Source organism: Eurosta solidaginis, chromosome 1 (assembly GCF_040869045.1).
Source record: "Eurosta solidaginis isolate ZX-2024a chromosome 1, ASM4086904v1, whole genome shotgun sequence".
NCBI lineage: Eukaryota > Metazoa > Arthropoda > Insecta > Diptera > Tephritidae > Eurosta > Eurosta solidaginis.
The window spans coordinates 115,940,080-115,959,450 of record NC_090319.1 but is presented as its reverse complement, the minus strand read 5'-3'; the positions used below and the strand labels follow the sequence as shown (position 1 = coordinate 115,959,450).

Below are 19,371 nucleotides of genomic sequence, written 5' to 3'. Positions count from 1 at the left end.
AGGTTAACGCACCATTAATCGATCACATTGAGATGGTTATGGATATGGGTATGGTTACGACTATGGCGTTAAGCTGGAGTCATTGGTGCCGTATGTCGTATCGCTGTAACCGTATCCCTAACGTAATCAGCTGTTTATCGTTACGACGGTAAACCAAAACCCAATTGGTTGGCTTCGATACGGTTACGACCTTAGCGGCACCAATAATCGATTGCATTGATTCTCATAAGGTTGGTCGAATCAGCTGTTAAAAGGTTACCGATACGGTTACCGATAAAGCACCAATGTCTCCAGCTTTAGGGTTAAGGAAGTTTTTAATCGTGAGACAGACCTCGATAACTCAATGGAATTCCTATAGAGATGTGCCAAACTAGGAAATATTCGCATCGATAATTTTAAATATGTTGCTTGGAGAAGTCCCCAAATCAAATTTTTTTTATATTTAAATACTTTTAGCAAATTATTAAGTGGCACTGAGGTGAGCGCCGTTATTCTGATGGAGACTCTACTGGAGCAGCAACGTCGCTACCATGAGGAGCGCGAGCGTTTGGTGAAACTGATGGTAGACGAATATGCTACGAAAAAGCCTGGCGAAAAGGAACGGATTCACTCTGAGCAGAGGTTGAAATATCTTTTGGATTTGTACCAAAATTCTACAGCAAAGTTGAAAGAACTTTACGAAGACAAAGACAATGAACGAAAGTCTGAAATCCAAGCACTCTCAGGACCAAATGAGTTCAATGAATTCTATGCTCGTTTGAAGCAAATAAAAGATTTTTATAAAAAACACCCATCGGAAATAAGTATTCCACTCTCTGTAGAATTCGAAGAATTGACAAAAGCAACTAACAATGCAGATGAAATGATGGTTGAATTTACTGACGAAGAAGGTGGTGGCCGATATTTAGACTTAAATGAATGCTACGAACAATACCTCAATCTGCGTGGTGTAGAAAAAGTAGACTACATCACCTATTTGATGACTTTTGATCATGTTTTCGACATAGCCCGTGAACGAAAGAATCGCGAATATCGGAAATATATAGAAAACTTAAATGCATACTTACACAATTTTATCACGCGTATACATCCTTTGTTGGATATTGAAGCTGAACTAGTCAAAGTCGAGTTAGAGTTTCAACGTCAGTGGTTACAAGGCAGTTTTCCAGGTAAGAAACTAATGTAGGGACATGTTCGCAAATGCGAATAGTTTATCTTAATAATTAATATTTTGTTAAATTTTTTTGGAGTATTAAAAGTCTAATAACGGTCGACTCGGGATGAGGTGTCAAACAATTTGTCTTGGCCTTGGCTTGAAGTGTACGTGATGTTTATCGCCCTCTCTCTCATTGGGTAGTTAGAGTGATGGTAAACCCTATGCTATACCATAGAATTCTTATTTGGTAGACAGCTACACAAAAAAAAAACATACCTAAAAAATTTAGAGGGAGAATGCAGGCTATCAATGCTAAGCCTTACGGGAGCCCTGAAAACAATCCCGAAGGTTGCACTGTATGCCATTCTGCACATTCCACCTATAGACCTGGTAGCAAACAACTGCAACGAGTGTCAGTGCCTCGGGGCAGCTTCAGCGCAGACAATACGGCCATATTAGTGTAGTGTTATCAATTACAGGAAGAACAGGCTACCTTATTCCCTATCTGCGCTGCGACGGCGCTCTTAAATAAATAAATAATTAAAAAAAAAAAATGTGTGGACAGATGGTCCTAAAATAGTGGAAGGGGAAGGGTCTGCGGTATACTGTGCTGATCCGGAAATAAACAGATCCTACAAGCTGCAGGTCACTGTAGAGTTTTCCAAGCGGAAGTATTAGCGTAACCAAAGCAGTAGAAGCACTATAAGATAATAGCTTAAACTGCAGCTGTGTTAACTTTTATATCGACAGCCAAGCAGCAGTTAAGGTAATAATCTCGCATAGCACAGCATATAAAAGTGTGTTAGAGTGTAAGCTGAAAGGATTTGGACAGAGAGAAGAATACATCTATATTGGTTTTCAGGTCATATGGGAATGAAAAAGCGGATGAACTAGCTTTCTCCACAGACGTCCCAATTATATTGGGCTAGATTAAGAGCAGACAAGATGTACACATGATCGACCAAGCGGGATAGACGTGGGTCCAAGTGCGCGGCTGTAAAGTGTCGTAGATTATGTGTACACTTACGGTACAAAAAAAGCAGAGGAAAATGTTTTCCCTGTTACAGCATTTCTACAATCACTACAGCTGGGTAAAGAAACTTTTTAGTTATTGTTGTTAACCAGGCATGCTTAACCAACGAAACGATATCATTTCGTTACGATAATCAACGTTAATAAACGAAACGAAGTCATTTCGTTTCGTTTATTAACGTTAAGATCGTCAAATTAACGAAATGATTTCGTTTCGTTTTCTGCCATATCAAAACGAAAGCAAATCGCTGATTATTAATTTCAAACTATGCTGGCAAAGCTGATTGATGGCGGAGTCATTAAAGGTGAAAGCATTATCCAAGCTGATTGCAACTTTTCTCATGAATTTTGACAGTACGAACATTTCTCAGAGTATTTTTGACATTACCACCAACGAATTACACAAACAAATTACATAGAGTTTGTGTGTGTATGTGCGCTCCTTGTTGCCACCTTACGGCTTCACCATGGCTATAGCATTGCCAGCACAATTCAAACATAAAGTATCACGTTTTCGTTAACGTTTTTAACATTAACGAAAGCTCTTCGTTTCGGTTAAAAACGAGATACAATTTATCTTGATAATTTCTTTATCGATAATATTTCGAAGTGTTTCAACGGAAACGGTGGAAATTTTTTGATAAACGATTAGCTTAACGTTAAGGTGCATCCCTGTTGTTAACATCGATAATTCCATAACTCATTATGTGATATCTCAAGGCGAGGAAGTTAGAAAGTCCCTAGCAGTTTTCGTGAAATCAACAATATTTCATATTAGTAATAGCTTTATCCTCGAAGAAAAAACATAACTGTCTAAAAAGGACAAATCTCTTAAAATATGGAAGGCGTCTTAGAACATTATAACGAATTATCCCTAAGGAGATTCTAGACGAAATATATTGCCTAGGCCACTTTATTCACTCTCTATCGAAGTGGACGATCACGAAAGGCCACTGAAGGCATTAATAGGAATATCCTCACGATAGCTCTTCTGAATACATTTAAAACTGTTCCAGAAACTTCCGCGGAATTGAAGGATAGTATAAACATGAAAACTATAATATTGTTTGTCTCTCGCTAGAATAAAATCGGCTTCTAACCACAAACCCCCCTAAGCTAGTTCTACGAAAAAATTAAGCTGGCCTCGGAGCGACTGGGAACGAGTTTTGATTAGCGCCAAATAAATATATTCAATTCAGTTTTGTAATCCTTGGTTAGCCCCAAAAATACAAAAATATGGATTCACAACTGCGTTCAGATTACTGTGCTCGACTAGCCCCCCAATTGTTGGTGAGGAGTCGTCTTGAATTAGAGATATACGCCGCCGATTTTGGTCGTTTTTGGCACGCCTCCGCCAAATGTCAAAAATATCGGCGGCGGCGGCGTCCGGCGCCTTACTATATTTTCTACTGTTGATGTTGTTGTAGCGATAAGGTTGCTCCCCGAAGACTTTGGGGAGTGTTATCGATGTGATGGTCCTTTGCCGGATACAGATCCGGTACGCTCCGGTACCACAGCACCATTAAGGTGCTAGCCCGACCATCTCGGGAACGATTTATGTGACCACATTAAACCTTCAGCCATTCCCTCCCTCCCCACCCCCAAATTCGATGAGGAGCTTGGGGTGGCCAGAGCCTCGTCTGTTAGTGAAAGGGGATTCGCCGCGGATAGGTGAGGTTGATAATTGGGTTTGGAGAAGCTATATATTGAATTATGTAGATGCGCCGAGGATTATACGATTTTCACCCATTATGCAATAACATCCACGAGTTTAGAAAAAGCTTTGACGTGTAAAGACGTGTTTTTGCTCGCTCCGTGTTCTTGATACTTTTGTTTGGTACTTTCTACATTTTTGCCTGTTTTTAAATATTAAAGCAGGGATGCACCTTAACGTTAAGCTAATCGTTTATCAAAAAATTTCCACCGTTTCCGTTGAAACACTTCGAAATATTATCGATAAAGAAATTATCAAGATAAATTGTATCTCGTTTTTAACCGAAACGAAAAGCTTTCGTTAATGTTAAAAACGTTAACGAAAACGTGATACTTTATGTTTGAATTGTGCTGGCAATGCTATAGCCATGGTGAAGCCGTAAGGTGGCAACAACGAGCGCACATACACACACAAACTCTATGTAATTTGTTTGTGTAATTCGTTGGTGGTAATGTCAAGAATACTCTGAGAAATGTTCGCTTGGATAACGCTTTCACCTTTAATGACTCCGCCATCAATCAGCTTTGCCAGCATAGTTTGAAATTAATAATCAACATAAACGATTTGATTTCGTTTTGATATGGCAGAAAACGAAACGAAATCATTTCGTTAATTTGACGATCTTAACGTTAATAAACGAAACGAAATGACTTCGTTTCGTTTATTAACGTTGATTATCGTAACGAAGTGATATCGTTTCGTTGGTTAAGCATGCCTGTATTAAAGAACAAATGGAATCTTTCTGCGGTAAAAGCGAAAAGCTATTCTCAAAAAAAGATTGCCTAATTGTACCATGCAGTGGATTTTGTAGAAAAATCTTTCATCTTGCCTGCTGCGAATCCTTATGGGAGTTTGATGTTGATCGGTTTATAAAGACCCGCAATATAATTTATATGTCTGGTGAGTGCTTGAATGCACATGATAAACTGAACAAAGCCTACGATACCGTCCTAGTTTCCCCTAAATCTGGATTTCAATCTATTATTACTACATTTGAATTAAGATTTAAGGATTTGTGCATACAAATTGACGAAATTAAAGCAAATAAACAAACAATAACACCTACACCAATAACGCCAACAGTAATGCGAAGAGCATTGAAAAAATAGTTGAGGGAATGAATACAATGAATGATGCTGTGAGTTCCCTCAATTCCGCGCATATGCCACAAGCTTTGTCGGTGACTGGCCCTCTCACTCCAACGCTCACTCAGCCATACACAAAGTGCCCATGTTTCGCTACTTGCTCCCCTCACTCTATTGCACTTGTCGCGCCGTCAATTATACCAGTGAGCGCTTCTCCTAAATTTGATGCTATTGGCAATGCAACCAAGACTGCTGCTAACACCGTCACTGCTTCCCAAGGCAGTCGGTTCTATGTACCGGAGCGACTCGGGATTTTTCCCGACCAAGGACTGTCATTTCAGTGTGACCCCATTACCAGTGGCTCTTCAATACCTGTTGTACCTGTTGTTTCTGCTGTTAAAGCTATTTATACGGCTACTAATGCTGATGTCGAAATTGTCGCTGTTAATGATTTTAATGATGGTGCTGTTAACGATTCCCAAGGCCGTCGGTTCTATGTACCGGAGCGACTCGGGATTTTTCCCGACCACAAATTGTCATCCTCCCAGCAGCTCCTTGAAGCGGGACTGCTCCATATTCTCTTGCTCCGGGAATGTATCGAACCCAATCCGGGTCCGTCTCCTGACCCCGGTCCTGAGAAATGGTTTTGCTGCCTCTGCCGGAAAAGAATCTTTTTAGGACGATAATACTCTTGTCAGTGTGTCTCGTGTAAGGGATGGTTGCATCGGACAGGTTGGTCTGGGCTAGACCCCAAAACCAGATGTCCACGTAACTTCTATAAATCTTTTGTGGCTCCTTGCTCTTCACGTCCTAGGACGTCCCGTAGTCTGCGCCTTAGCAGCCCGCTGCTCAGCAAGCCACAACAAGTACCCGCTGTTGCTCGCGCCCCACGGCACCACCAACTCACACGGCTGCTCCCACTCATACCTACAATCTCCGTAGTGGAGTCGGGAGCAATGCCGAGCATCAGCCCCTGCCCCCGTATTCTTCCCCCCTCTTTTCCGGCAGCAATTGTGTAGGCCTAAACACCCGCGCTGTTAGTTCTGCTTACTCCAAACTGGAAAAAGAAGCGGTAAAGATGGGTTTGATGGTGAATGAGGACAAAACGAAGTACCTGCTGTCATCGAGCAAAGAGTCAGCGCATATGCGCCTTGGCAACCACGCTACTGTTGGCAGCCATAATTTCGAAATAGTAGAAAACTTCGTTTATTTGGGAACCAGCATCAACACTAGCAACAACATCAGCACTGAAATCCAACGAAGAACAAATCTTGCCAATAAATGCTACTTTGGACTAGGTAGGCAATTGAAAAGTAAAGTCCTCTCTCGGCGAACGAAAATCATACTCTACAAGTCACTTATCGTACCCGTCCTGCTATATGGGGCAGAAGCATGGACCATGACAACAGCAGATGAAGCGGCTTTGGGAGTGTTCGAGAGAAAAGTTCTTCGAAAGATTTATGGACCTCTACGCGTTGGCGATGGCGAGTACCGAAGAAGATTTATTGATGAGCTGTACGAGCTATACGCAGACATCAACATAGTCCAGCAAATTAAAACGCAGCGGCTCCGCTGGCTAGGCCATGTTATGCGAATGAAAGATGATGCTCCGGCCAAGAAAGTGTTTCTATCGGAACCCGCCTATGGAAGCAGAGGTAGAGGGCGGCCCCCACTCCGTTGGAAGGACCAGGTGGAAAACGATTTAAACTCCCTTGGTGTGATCAATTGGCGGAGCGAAGGAGCGACTGGCGCGCCTTGTTGGATGGTCATAACCGTTTAGACGGTTAAGCGCCAATTAAGTAAGTAAGTAATTGTGTAGGCCAGGGAAACAGACTCTTAGTCCCTACCTCCCTTTGCACCGTTTGCCAGCACAGAATATATACGTTTGCGACATCCGCCCAATGCAGCTCCTGCCATGGACGGTGCCACTTTCCTAGATGTTCTGGTCTCCGCGATTCAAGAGACTAGACTCACAGCAAGATCTGCATTGCAGACCTGTTCTGGGTATAATGCCCACAGAAAAGATCGCGGAAGCGCAAATGGCGGCGGCCTCGCGTTTATCATACACCACACTGTGCAATATCATATATTTAATCCCGACATTGACCGCAGGGATAGTGTCTTAGAACGTCAAGGATTATCTGTCCGGTCGGGCGATGCAAATCTAGAAATCATCAACATCTACATCCCTCCTGTTACCTTTTGCCCCAGTGATATCAGCGGCGTACTCACTGGAAACAATCGCATTATCTTATCGCAGTCCTATAGCTTCTGTGATGGCATATGGTGTGAGGGTCAGGAGGCGTGGCAGCGACTGGTGGTCAGGATTGCTACTGTTCGCACATCGCAAAATGTAGCTCTTAAAAACAGATGAAAAAACTGGACGCGCCCTGTGTCACGAGAGTCATGAGTAAAAAATGTGTTTTCTAATTGCCAGTTGCTAGGCAAAAAAACAGCAATAATGACATTAAAAAGAGACCAATTCCAAAATCAAGCTTTTAAAGTAAGAACACCGGCGTATGCCGGCGCGCCGCTCACCCCGCCGCCGCCGATAAAGTGATCGGCGTAAACCTCTATGCTGAATGCTGTCAATGTAGGCAGCAGAGTTAACTTAACTCCCCATTAACAAAATGTAAGTAACTCTCACGGTTTTTAATGAGTACCACACCATTATATACGGAGAATCCTTCACTGTTGCCTCAACGCAGTTTTGAATCAATCTTCCTGATTTTTGGGACTTACTATATATCGCGAACATTAACTGAATAAAATTTATTTTGCACTCATAAGAGAATATGAATCACAGCCAATCGTTTTATTTATTTATTTATCTACAGGACATAGTCCTCACAGATAGGTAACCATTAACATAACAATAATAATAATAATAATAACAGTAAAAATAAAAAATAAAAATTAAAACAAAGCAATTACAATAAAATTATATAATTACAAGATCGCAATACATAGAATTCAATATAACAGATGCAGTGCATTATATACATACATTTATATATTTATTGGTCAACAAATCAAACAATTGAACAATTAGGTTAGGTTGAACTGGCAGGTCCATGAGGACCTCACATAGACTGATTGAGTCCGTAGTGTTACCAGAAGTTTGTTTTAACGACCAAACTGAAAAACCCTATCAAAAACCAGGACTATGTTATACAATAACTCCGTCCTCTTGGCAAATACTAGAAGCTTCCTAGGACTTAAGCCACTTGCTGCTTCTAGATCTGACAGCTGTATCGTTCCTAATAGTTGGAGTCTTAGTCTGGCAAGTGCAGGGCAAGAGCACAGAACGTGCTCGATCGTTTCATCCTCCAGCCCGCAGTAGATGCTGTGCTATGCGAGATTATTGCCTTAATTGCTGCTTGACTGTCAATATAAAAGATAACACGGTTGCAGCTTAAGCTATACTCTTCCAGGGTTTCTACTGCTTTGGTTACGGCTAATATTTCCCCTTGGAAAACGCTACGGTAATCCGGCAGCCTGTAGGATCTTCTTATTTCCGGATCAACACAGTATACCGCAGACCCTACTCCTTCCACTACCTTGGAACCATCTGTGTACACATGTATCGCCTCGTCCGCCATTTGCGCATCCTTGCGCCAACCGTCCACCTTTATTGTGGCCTTAAGATCTCCCTCGAAGCGCAGATAGGGAATCAGGTAGTCTGTTCGTCTTGTGATTGATGACCCTATACTTATATGGCCATATGGTCGGCGCTCAAGCTGCCCCGAGGCACCGAGCCTGGTTGCAGTTGTTAATGCTATGAACTTTGCTACCAGGACTACAGGTGGAATGTGCAGAATGGCATACAGTGCGGCCGTCGGGGTTGTTTTCAGGGCTCCCGTAATGCTAAGATAATCTGCATACCCCCTCTAATTTTTTGAGGTATGTTGTTTTTTGTGTGGCTTTCCACCAAACAAGAACGCCATAGTATAGAATAGGGCTTACAATCGCTGTAAAAACCCAATGAGAAAGAGAGGACGATAAACCCCACGTACACCCCAGCATTATTTTACATGCAAGAGTGCCGTTGAGGCCTTCTTCACCCTCTCCTCCACGTTGAGCTTCCAGCTTACTGTCTAGGATGATTCCTAGATATTTTGTGCAAGGTTTTCCTGTAAGGTCACCCCTCCTAACTTAGGTCTGGTCTAATTTGGGACCTTGTACCTCTTTGTAAACAAGACCATATCCGTCTTCTCCGCATTGACTTTCAACTAGGCATGCTTAACCAACGAACCGATATCATTTCGTTACGATAATTAACGTTAACAAACGAAACAAAGTCATTTCGTTTCGTTTATTAACGTTAAAAACGTCAAATTAACGAAATGATTTTGTTTCGTTTTCTGCCATATCAAAACGAAATCAAATCGTTTATGTTGATTATTAATTTCAAACTATGCTGGCAAAGCTGATTGATGGCGGAAAAAGCATTAGAGCCAAGCTGATTGCAACTTTTCTCATGAATTTTGACAGTACGAACATTTCTCAGAGTTTTTAACGTTAACAAAAGCTTTTCGTTTCGGTTAAAAACGAGATACAATTTATCTTGATAATTTCTTTGTCGATAATATTTCGAAGTGTTTCAACGGAAACGGCGGAAATTTTCTGATAAACGATTAGCTTTACGTTAAGGTGCATCCCTGCTTTCAACCCGACATTAGATGCCCAGGTATGAATATCCCGAAGCGCCCGATCCATCAAGAACTAATCGTTGAAAGGGACTTTCCACTTATGACAATTGCAACGTCATCTGCGTAAGCCGTAAGTCTTACAGGTCCCTCATTGAATCGCCTGAGCAGTTGGTTGATGACCAGCATCCACAGCAGAGGTGATAGCACCCGTCCCTGCGGCATGCCCCTGTCCACTGATTTCGTGGCCACGTACAATCCCCATTGTGATGTAATCTTCCTGCAATTTAACATGCAGCCGATCCATCTGGTTAAGGCTGGATGTACTTTAATGTAATTGAACAATTATACTGACCTAAAAGCAATCACTTAACTAAAGCATTTAGGCGCATAGTCAAAGTCAAAATAAAATAGGTTTACAATTTAGTTACAGCTTTTATATGTCTGGCCACAATGCTTAATTAAACGCTAAATATTCTCAAATTCATAAAGTATACAGAAGTTGAAAAGAAATTTAATTCAGAGTTATAGGGGGTCGGAACCCATTCGATTTGACCTTGGTGTTTAAGGTGATACGCAGATCTTTTTTAATTCCGAATATCGAGTCGCAAGAGTCTTAAGCTTTTACGGTGTTTATTAAAAACCTGTATTATCCTACGAAGCGGTTCATGCATTTCAAAGTTTGATCTACAAATAATTATGTGCAGTAGTTGAAAATGTCTAGATTGTCTAACTGGAACATTCCCTGTCCAATTTATGTTTTCGTAATACCAGCTAGTGTGCGGGATCGCGGTGGAAAGAGGGGGTTTTTAGCCATGGGCCATCAAATTATTTTTCCTCAAGAGACGCTGTACCGTTGCGATTCTAATTTTCATTTTTATACTATCCTTAACCTCAATGGCAATTTCTCCATCAGCTTTAAATGTGTTCAGAGGAGCTATCTTGATGATATCCTTATGTTGTTGTGTTTGTTTTAGGGATAAGGACACTCTCCGAAAGCCTTTGGGAGTGTTATCGATGTTGATGGTCCTTTGCCGGATGCAAATCCGGTAGTTCCATTAAGGTGATTGAAAAACATTTCGGTGAAAGTTTAATTTCATTGGTCGTTTAAACTAAGTTTGATCAAAAGTTTAAAATTTTCAGTGATTTTTGAAACGGGATATGTTTAACATCAACCAACGAGGATGCACTCGACTTTTCCTACTTATTTTGCTTTTATTTCGGTGAATATTGGAAATAATTTATTTTAATTTACAATATCTTCTGGCTTTTTGTATCGACACTTGAAAGTAACTTCGTGTACAGATCTTGAGGAGTAGAGAAATTTTTAATTTTAATTAAATTTCATTTATTTATTACTAGCAGGGTACCCGGCGTTGCTCGGGTTGGGCAGATACAAATCTAAATAAGAAGGTGTATTTTAGTGCATTTCTTCCCGTTACTCAAAGTCAAGCAATCAGTATATAAGATTTTACTGATCTTCAATTTTTCTCATTCTTACCATTTCCTTATCTCTCCTTCTTTTTTTACACCCTCTACATCTCTCCTTCTTTTTTCTTAGATCCCTCATTCCTCTAATTCCTCATTCTTTGCCTTATTTTTCAAATTTTATGTTGTCACATTCCCATAACTTAATCAAAATATTTTATCTGCACAATTTTTGTCTATCCCCACCCAACATTTTTTGAAATTATTAATCATATTAGAGTCTTTTTCGAGTCTCCAGCATGATCAAAATAAGCATATATGCGCTCAGTTTCTGATCAGAAAAGACGCCCTCGTCGGGAGAAAATGGTATCCTACGCGCGACTACACTTGGTGAGCCTCTTTTAACCTATATTTCCAATCAGTATTTAGTCTTTTTCGAGTCATATTTACCATAATTTATGAGTATTGTGGGAATAATTTTTAAGTGTGTTTTAAAGCTTTTGCGATTCTTTCTCGAGACATTTAAGAGTCTATTTGGAATCATATTTTAATCATTTTTTGTGATCGCTTTACATTTTGTTGTTGCTTTTTCAATAAATCATATTTCACTCATAAGAGGGAGTCGATTTCGAGTCTTCTTTTGACCGCAGAATTGATATAACAGTTTTTAGTCGTCAAAAGGAGTCGAAAATGTTTCATTGTGGTGATTTATACTTTAATCAATCTTCCATATGCTATGTGGGTCATCTCATATATGTAGGCAGCTATTTTTACAATGGAATGCTTAAATTTAATAAAAACTTTTAAATCACTCAATGCAATCGCTTAAAATTTTTGTGAATTCAATGCTATGACCAAACAGAAGTTCTGCGCTTAAGTACGTACATGGCGTATGAGTAAAAAAAAATTGTTTAAATTCTTAGTTCGAAAATATGGAAAACCTTCGTCTTGATAGAAGGAACCTATAGCCAAAACTTGGTGATGACTGAAGTGTGGGAAATACGTTTCCATAGGGACACACAGAATTTGATTCTTAAATATATACATAGATTACGACTGTATAGGCCTAAAACTTAAACTACTAAATACAATTCATTATTACAATTGATTACTTAATAGTATTGAATATGCTGTCGGATTGCAAGTCATTCGGATCAGCATATTTACTAGCATGACAAACAGACGAGTCTGGGAGCCACTCTTTTAAGGGAGGTTGGAAAGGACGTGTTTCCAATCCTCCAGTGTTTACAGCATAAGTTAACTGTAGGAAGTTTAATTATAGAAAGATTTATTTTTATTAAAATTAATTTTTACACCAAATGCTGAGTAAGAATAATCTTGAAATATAATACAAATTTTTGAAAATATAAAAAACAAAATTGAAAATTTAAATATTGTAATGCCAATTTCACACAGAGGCTTAATGACATTATTAGCCAAGTTTTCTACATTAAAGCCCTAATCGAACTCAATCTTCCATACAAAATACTAATTCTTATTGCTTTATTGAATCCCTAATCGAGTGAAAAATCCAGTCGGTTTTGCTTGGTGCTTCCAATTTTATTTTCAACTAGCACAGTACCCGACGTCGTTCGGGTATAAATAAAAGCAGTACTATGTAGACTAATATATTAGACTAACCCCAACCCCCATTTGCCACGCCCCCTTTTCGCTATCCCCAATTTTTCCCGAGGGGGTAGGGATTAGTCTTATATACCTCCTCACCTAATTTCAATCGTCTAGCTTTAATACTTTCAGATATATTGACAACGAAAAATGCCAGTTGTATGGGAGGTGCCACGCCCCCTTTTTCGTTATACCCAGTTTTTCTGGAGGGGTAGGGATTGGTCTCATATAACCACTGACCTAATTTCAGTCGTCTAGCCTTATTACTTTCAGATATATTGACTACGAAAAATTCCAGTTGTGTGGGAGGTGCCACGCCCCTTGTCGAAAACTTTTTTTATATAGCCTACCTTAGATTGACGCACTCAGGGTATGTCATGGCAAAATTTCGTTCGATTCCATTCTGGGGTTTAGGCGCAAGTCCAAACATACATATAGACATACTTTCACAAATATATAGTAGAAGATGTAACAAATGACAATCAAAAATAAATTATTTTAAATAATTCACAAAAAATAGAAAAAGACGAAAAAATTCAAAATTTAATTTTCACTGCATTTGCTGCAAAAGATAATATGGCTTTTTCGAAAATAGGCACATATTTGGTTAGGTGCAACATCTATGGGTAGTTGCGCATGCATTTTCTTTTGATTGTATTTATAGTTAAGAAGGAAACGGCCTCTTTCCAGTTTAACTAGTTTTTGTAAAAACGAAATATGTATTTTTTTGGAGCTGCTGACAGATGTTCGCTTAATGAAGCAAAAGGCCCTGTATGAAAAGGGAAACTTAATTATTTCATTAAATAAAATTGTGATTCGAGTAAGTTTGTGTGAAAACGGTATAAACATATAAAATTACAAAGTTCAAAGTAACATAATAACAAAATTAAATAAAAATGATTAAAAAATAATGTAATGCGCGATAACCTCCGAAGAGAGTTTAGGCCGATTTTCTCTTCCTATTCGCGTCGTGCTCCTTTTAATTTATCCTACAAATTGGTGGGACGGGATCTACTTGTTTTATGCCGACTCCGAAGGGCATCTGAGTTTTCACTGAGAGCTTTTCATGGCAGAAATACACTCGGAGTGCTTGCTAAACACTGCCGAGGGCGACCCCGCTTAGAAAAATTTTCTTCTAATTGAAAAATTTTGTTACTAAAAATTTTGATGTTGCTTTGCCCGGGGCGTGAACCCAGGATCCACGGTGTAGTAGGCGGAGTACGCTACCATCACACCACGGCGGCCGCCAAATAAAAATGATTGAGTCAATATAATTTAAGAACATTACTCCCCCTTCCAGAGAATTAACATTAAATAATTTAAATGTGACTTTCTTTTTTGTTCAAATGTTATTGTGATAAGTGTTAGAGTTCTCAATAATCGCTGGTTTTAGCCTGTCAATCGGAATAGTTTTGATTTCATTATCAATTTCTATTTTAAATTCTTTTTTTTATTTTTCAAGGACTTTTTCACACGGTTCTTGTAAATGACGCTTATTAATTAAACGAACGAAAACAAATTTACAGGTTTGTAAATCTCTCGGGTTGTAAATACCAACATTGGAGTTGTGATGATTTGAACTCGAAATCTTAATTTTTCACGTAATTTACCCATTTCATATGACGATGAATTTTCAGGTGTTGAAACAATAAGCTCACCGGGCAATCGTAAATTTTGTCGAAAAACCATTTCAGCCGGTGTAGTTGTTGTTGTTGTTGTAGCAGTGCTTCGCCCCACCTAACAGCCGCGACCGATCACAGATTGTCATCAATATCCTCTAACGGGAGTCCAAGGAAACTTGCTGTTTCAACAGGGGTGGACCATAAGGAAAGGGGTGTTAGAGGCGTTGGTTCCACATTACAATTAAAGAGATGGTTGGTGTCATGTGGGGACACATTGCAAGCGGGGCATACATTATGTATGTCGGGGTTGATTCTGGATAGGTAAGAGTTTAACCTGTTACAGTATCCAGAACGAGGTTGAGCCAGAGTGACACGCGTTTCCCTGGGGAGTATGCGTTCCTCTTCCGCGAGTTTTGGATACTTTTCTTTGAGTACTGGATTCACCGGGCAATTCCCGGCATAAAGGTCCGACGCCTGTTTGTGGAGTTCACCAAGGACCTGCTTGTGTTTTTTCGCTTCATACGGCTGCGTTCTCAGGTGCCGTATTTCCTCAAAATGCTTACGGAGATGACTCCTTAAGCCCCTAGGCGGTGCTGGCTCATCAATCAGTTGACTGTTGGGATGCCCAGGTTTCTGGGTTGGTCAGCATCTCGTTTCTATCCCTGATGGGGAGTATTCTCGCCTCATTATGCAGATGGTGTTCTGGGGACATAAGAAGACAGCCCGTGGCTATTCCGAGAGCAGTATTTTGGCAGGCCTGTAGCTTCTTCCAGTGGGTAATTTTTAGGCTTGGCGAGCATATGGGTGACGCGTAGCACGTTATCGGCTGGCTAATTGCTTTGTATGTAGTTATGAGCGTTTCTTTATCTTTTCCCCAGGTACTGCCAGCGAGGGATTTGAGGATTTTGTTACGGCTCTAAATTCTCGGAACAATTGCGGCTGCGTGCTCACCGAAATGTAGATCCTGATCAAACGTCACACCCAAAATTTTGGGGTGTAGGACAGTCGGTAGCGTAGAGCCATCGACGTGGATGTTCAAAATGGTCGACATTTGGGACGTCCATGTTGTAAATAAGGTCGCGAAAGATTTGGTCGGTGATGCCAGGTTTCGCGAGGCGAAAAAACTGGAGAGATCAGGGAGGTAGCCGTTTATTTTATTGCATAGCTCATCGATCTGTGGGCCTGGGCCTGTGGCCATTACTGTGCAGTCGTCGGCGTAGGAAACGTCTGTGACTCCTTCCGGTGGTGAAGGTAGCTTAGATATGTAGAAATTAAACAAAAGTGGGGATAGGACACCACCCTGTGGCACCCCTTGTTTAATTCTCCTTGGTTTTGATGTTTCGTTTCTAAATTGCACCGATGCCTACCGACCACCCAGATAATTTGCGGTCCACCTTTTAAGACATGGGGGAAGGGTAGACCCTTCCAGGTCTTGCAGTAACGAGCCATGGCTGACCGTATCAAAAGCTTTTGTTAGGTCTAGCGCTACGAGTACTGTTCTATGGTGGGGGTTTTGATTTAAACCGCAATTTATCTGGGTGCTAAGGGCATTAAGCGCGGAGGTAGTGCTATGGAGTTTTCTGAAGCCATGCTGATGAGAGGCTAGCTGCAAATTTGCTTGGAAATAAGGGAGCAAAATGGCTTCGAGCGTCTTTGCCACTGGCGATAGGAGAGATATCGGACGATACGACTCTCCTATGTTAGCTGGTTTACCAGGCTTTAGTAGCGGGACCACCTTGGCCATTTTCCATTTCTCGGGTATGACAAAGGTGGAAAGAGACAGGTTGAAGACCTGCGCTAACTATTTGAAACCCTCTTTCCCTAGGCTTTTAAGCATCGGCATGGCTATGCCGTCTGGGCCCACTGCTTTGGATGGTTTAGCGCGACCAATGGCGTCCTCAACCTCTTTAGCGGTGATGGTGATTGGTGACGCGCTGAATTTGTGTTTATCTGTGTGTCTATTGGCTCTCCGTCTATATTTGTCGACCGTAGGATGCATTGTATATTGTCGGCAGAAAGCGCTCGCGCATTTTTTCGCATCCGACAGCACTTTGTCGCCAAAGGCGATGGAAACTTTGTTGTTGTTGTTGTTGTTGTAGCAATGCTCGCCCCACCTAATAGTCGCGACCGATCACAAATTGTCATCAATATCCTCTAACGGGAGTCCAAGGAAACTTGCCGTTTCAACAGGGGTGGACCATAAGGAAAGGGGTGTTAGAGGCGTTGGTTCCACATTACAATTAAAGAGATGGTTGGTGTCATGTGGGGACACATTGCAAGCAGGGCATACATTTTGTATGTCGGGGTTGATTCTGGATAGGTAAGAGTTTAACCTGTTACAGTATCCAGAACGAAGTTGAGCAAGAGTGACACGCGTTTCCCTGGGGAGTATGCGTTCCTCTTCTGCGAGTTCTGGATATTTTTCTTCAAGTACTGGATTCACCGGGCAATTCCCGACATAAAGGTCCGACGCCTGTCTATGGAGTTCACCAAGGACCTGCTTGTGTTTTTCCGCTTCATACGGCTGGGTTCTCAGGTGCCGTATTTCCTCAAAATGCTTACGGAGATGACTCCTTAGGACCCTAGGCGGTGCTGGTTCGTCAATCATATGTCTGTTGGGATGCCCAGGTTTCTGGGTATTCAACAGAAACTGTTTGGTCAGCATCTCATTTCTCTCCCTGATGGGGAGTATTCTCGCCTCATTATGCAGATGGTGTTCTGGGGACATAAGAAGACAGCCCGTGGCGATTCTGAGAGCAGTATTTTGGCAGGCCTGTAGTTTCTTCCAGTGGGTGGTTTTTAGGCTTGGCGACCATATGGGTGACGCGTAGCACGTAATCGGCTGGCTAATTGCTTTGTATGTGGTCAAGAGTGTTTCTTTATCTTTTCCCCAGGTACTGCCAGCAAGGGATTTGAGGATTTTATTACGGCTCTGAATTCTTGGAACAATTGCGGTTGCGTGCGCACCAAAATGTAGATCCTGATCAAACGTCACACCCAAGATTTTGGGGTGTAGGACAGTCGGTAGCGTAGTGCCATCGACGTGGATGTTCAATATGGTCGACATTTGGGGCGTCCATGTTGTAAATAAGGTCGCGGAAGATTTAGTCGGTGACAATGCCAGGTTTCGCGAGGCGAAAAAACTGGAGAGATCAGGGAGATAGCCGTTTATTTTATTGCATAGCTCATCGATCTTTGGGCCTGGGCCTGTGGCCATTATTGTGCAGTCATCGGCGTAGGAAACGATTGTGACTCCTTCCGGTGGTGAAGGTAGCTTAGATATGTAGAAATTAAACAAAAGCGGGGATAGGACACCACCCTGTGGCACCCCTTGTTTAATTCTCCTTTGTTTTGATGTTTCGTTTCTGAATTGCACTGATGCCTGCCGACCACCCAGATAATTTGCGGTCCACCTTTTAAGACATGGGGGAAGGGTGGACCCTTCCAGGTCTTGCAGTAACGAGCCATGGTTGACCGTATCAAAAGCTTTTGATAGGTCTAACGCTACGAGTACTGTTCTATGGTGGGGATATTGATTCAAACCGCAATTTATCTGGGTGCTAATGACATTTAGCGCGGAGGTAGTGCTATGGAGTTTTCTGAAGCCATGCTGATGAGGGGCTAGCTGCAAATGTGCTTGGAAATAAGGGAGCAAAATGGCTTCAAGCGTCTTTGCCACTGGCGATAGGAGAGATATCGGACGATATGACTCACCTACGTTAGCTGGTTTCCCAGGCTTTAGTAGCGGGACCACCTTGGCCATTTTCCATTTCTCGGGTATGACAAAGGTGGAAAGAGACAGGTTGAAGACATGCGCTAAATATTTGAAACCCTCTTTCCCTAGGTTTTTAAGCATCGGCATGGCTATGCCGTCTGGGCCCACTGCTTTGGATGGTTTAGCGCGACCAATGGCGTCCTCAACCTCTCTAGCGGTGATGGTAATTGGTGACGCGCTGAGTTTGTGTTTATGTGCGTGTCTATTGGCTCTCCGTCTATCTTTGTCGACCGTAGGATGCATTATATATTGTCGGCAGAAAGCGCTCGCGCATTTTTTCGCATCCGACAGCACCTTATCGCCAAAGGCGATGGAAACTTTGTCTTTGTGCTTAGTCGGATTCGATAGGGACTTTACGGTGGACCAAAGTTTACCTACACCGGTAGAGAGGTTACAACCTCTTAGGTGCTCTTCCCATTTCGCCCGCTTGTGTTCGTCCACAAGCAATCTGATGCGTTGGTTTATATCCCTTATTTGGGGGTCGCCTGGATCAAGCTGTCTTATAAGGTCGCGTTCCCTCGCTAAGCTCGCGGCCTCCGCCGGGAAGTGGGGCCGGATTTCGGGAATTCTCCCGGCGGGAATGAAATGTGCCGAGGCGGATTCAATGACCTTACGGAAGGCACGCTCCCCTTGGCGGGCATCAGTCGGGATAGGGAGGGCAGCAAAGCTGCTGTCTGTTGCAGATTTATATTCTTCCCACTTTCCTTTTTTGAAGTTTATGAAAGTGCGTTTTTCGGTGACGATGAAGTCGGCGGTACGCTCGAACGAAATAAGTATGGGCAGGTGGTCGGATGCCAATGTTACCATCGGCTGCCAGTTGACGCAGTTTACGAGTTCTGCGCTCACGATTGAGATATCTGGCGAGCTATGACAGCTTCCTACCATACGTGTGGGGGCGTCTCCGTTTATTGTGCAGAACGTCGTTTCGTCTATTTGATCCGCCAACATCTCACCCCTACTGTCCGCCCGCAAGTTTGAATGCCATAGGTCGTGATGGGCATTGAAATCGCCTAAGATAATGCGATTGTTGCCAGTGAGTAAGGCCTCGATATTAGGGCGGTATCCACTGGGGCAACAGGTGACAGGAGGGATGTAGATGTTGATGATTTCTAGATTTGCATCGCCTGACCGGACAGATAGGCCTTGACGTTCTAAGACATTGTCACTGCGGTCGATGCCAGGATCAAATATATGATATTGCACAGAGTGGTGTATAATAAACGCGAGGCCGCCTCCATTTCCGCTCTCGCGGTCTTTCCTGTGGACATTATAACCAGAGCAGGT

At 41.9% G+C, this 19,371-nt stretch overlaps 1 protein-coding gene across 1 annotated transcript in view; it reads left to right on the top strand.

Annotated features, from left to right (window-relative positions):
- Window positions 1-359: 359 nt before the first annotated feature.
- noi (splicing factor 3a subunit 3 noi) overlaps window positions 360-19,371 on the top strand; it is a 48,370-nt gene continuing 29,358 nt past the window's right edge. Inside the window, exon 1 of the mRNA XM_067759717.1 lies at window positions 360-1,169. Coding sequence (XP_067615818.1) covers window positions 497-1,169 — 673 coding nt within the window. The 5' untranslated portion in view covers window positions 360-496. The remainder of the gene's footprint in view (window positions 1,170-19,371) is intronic.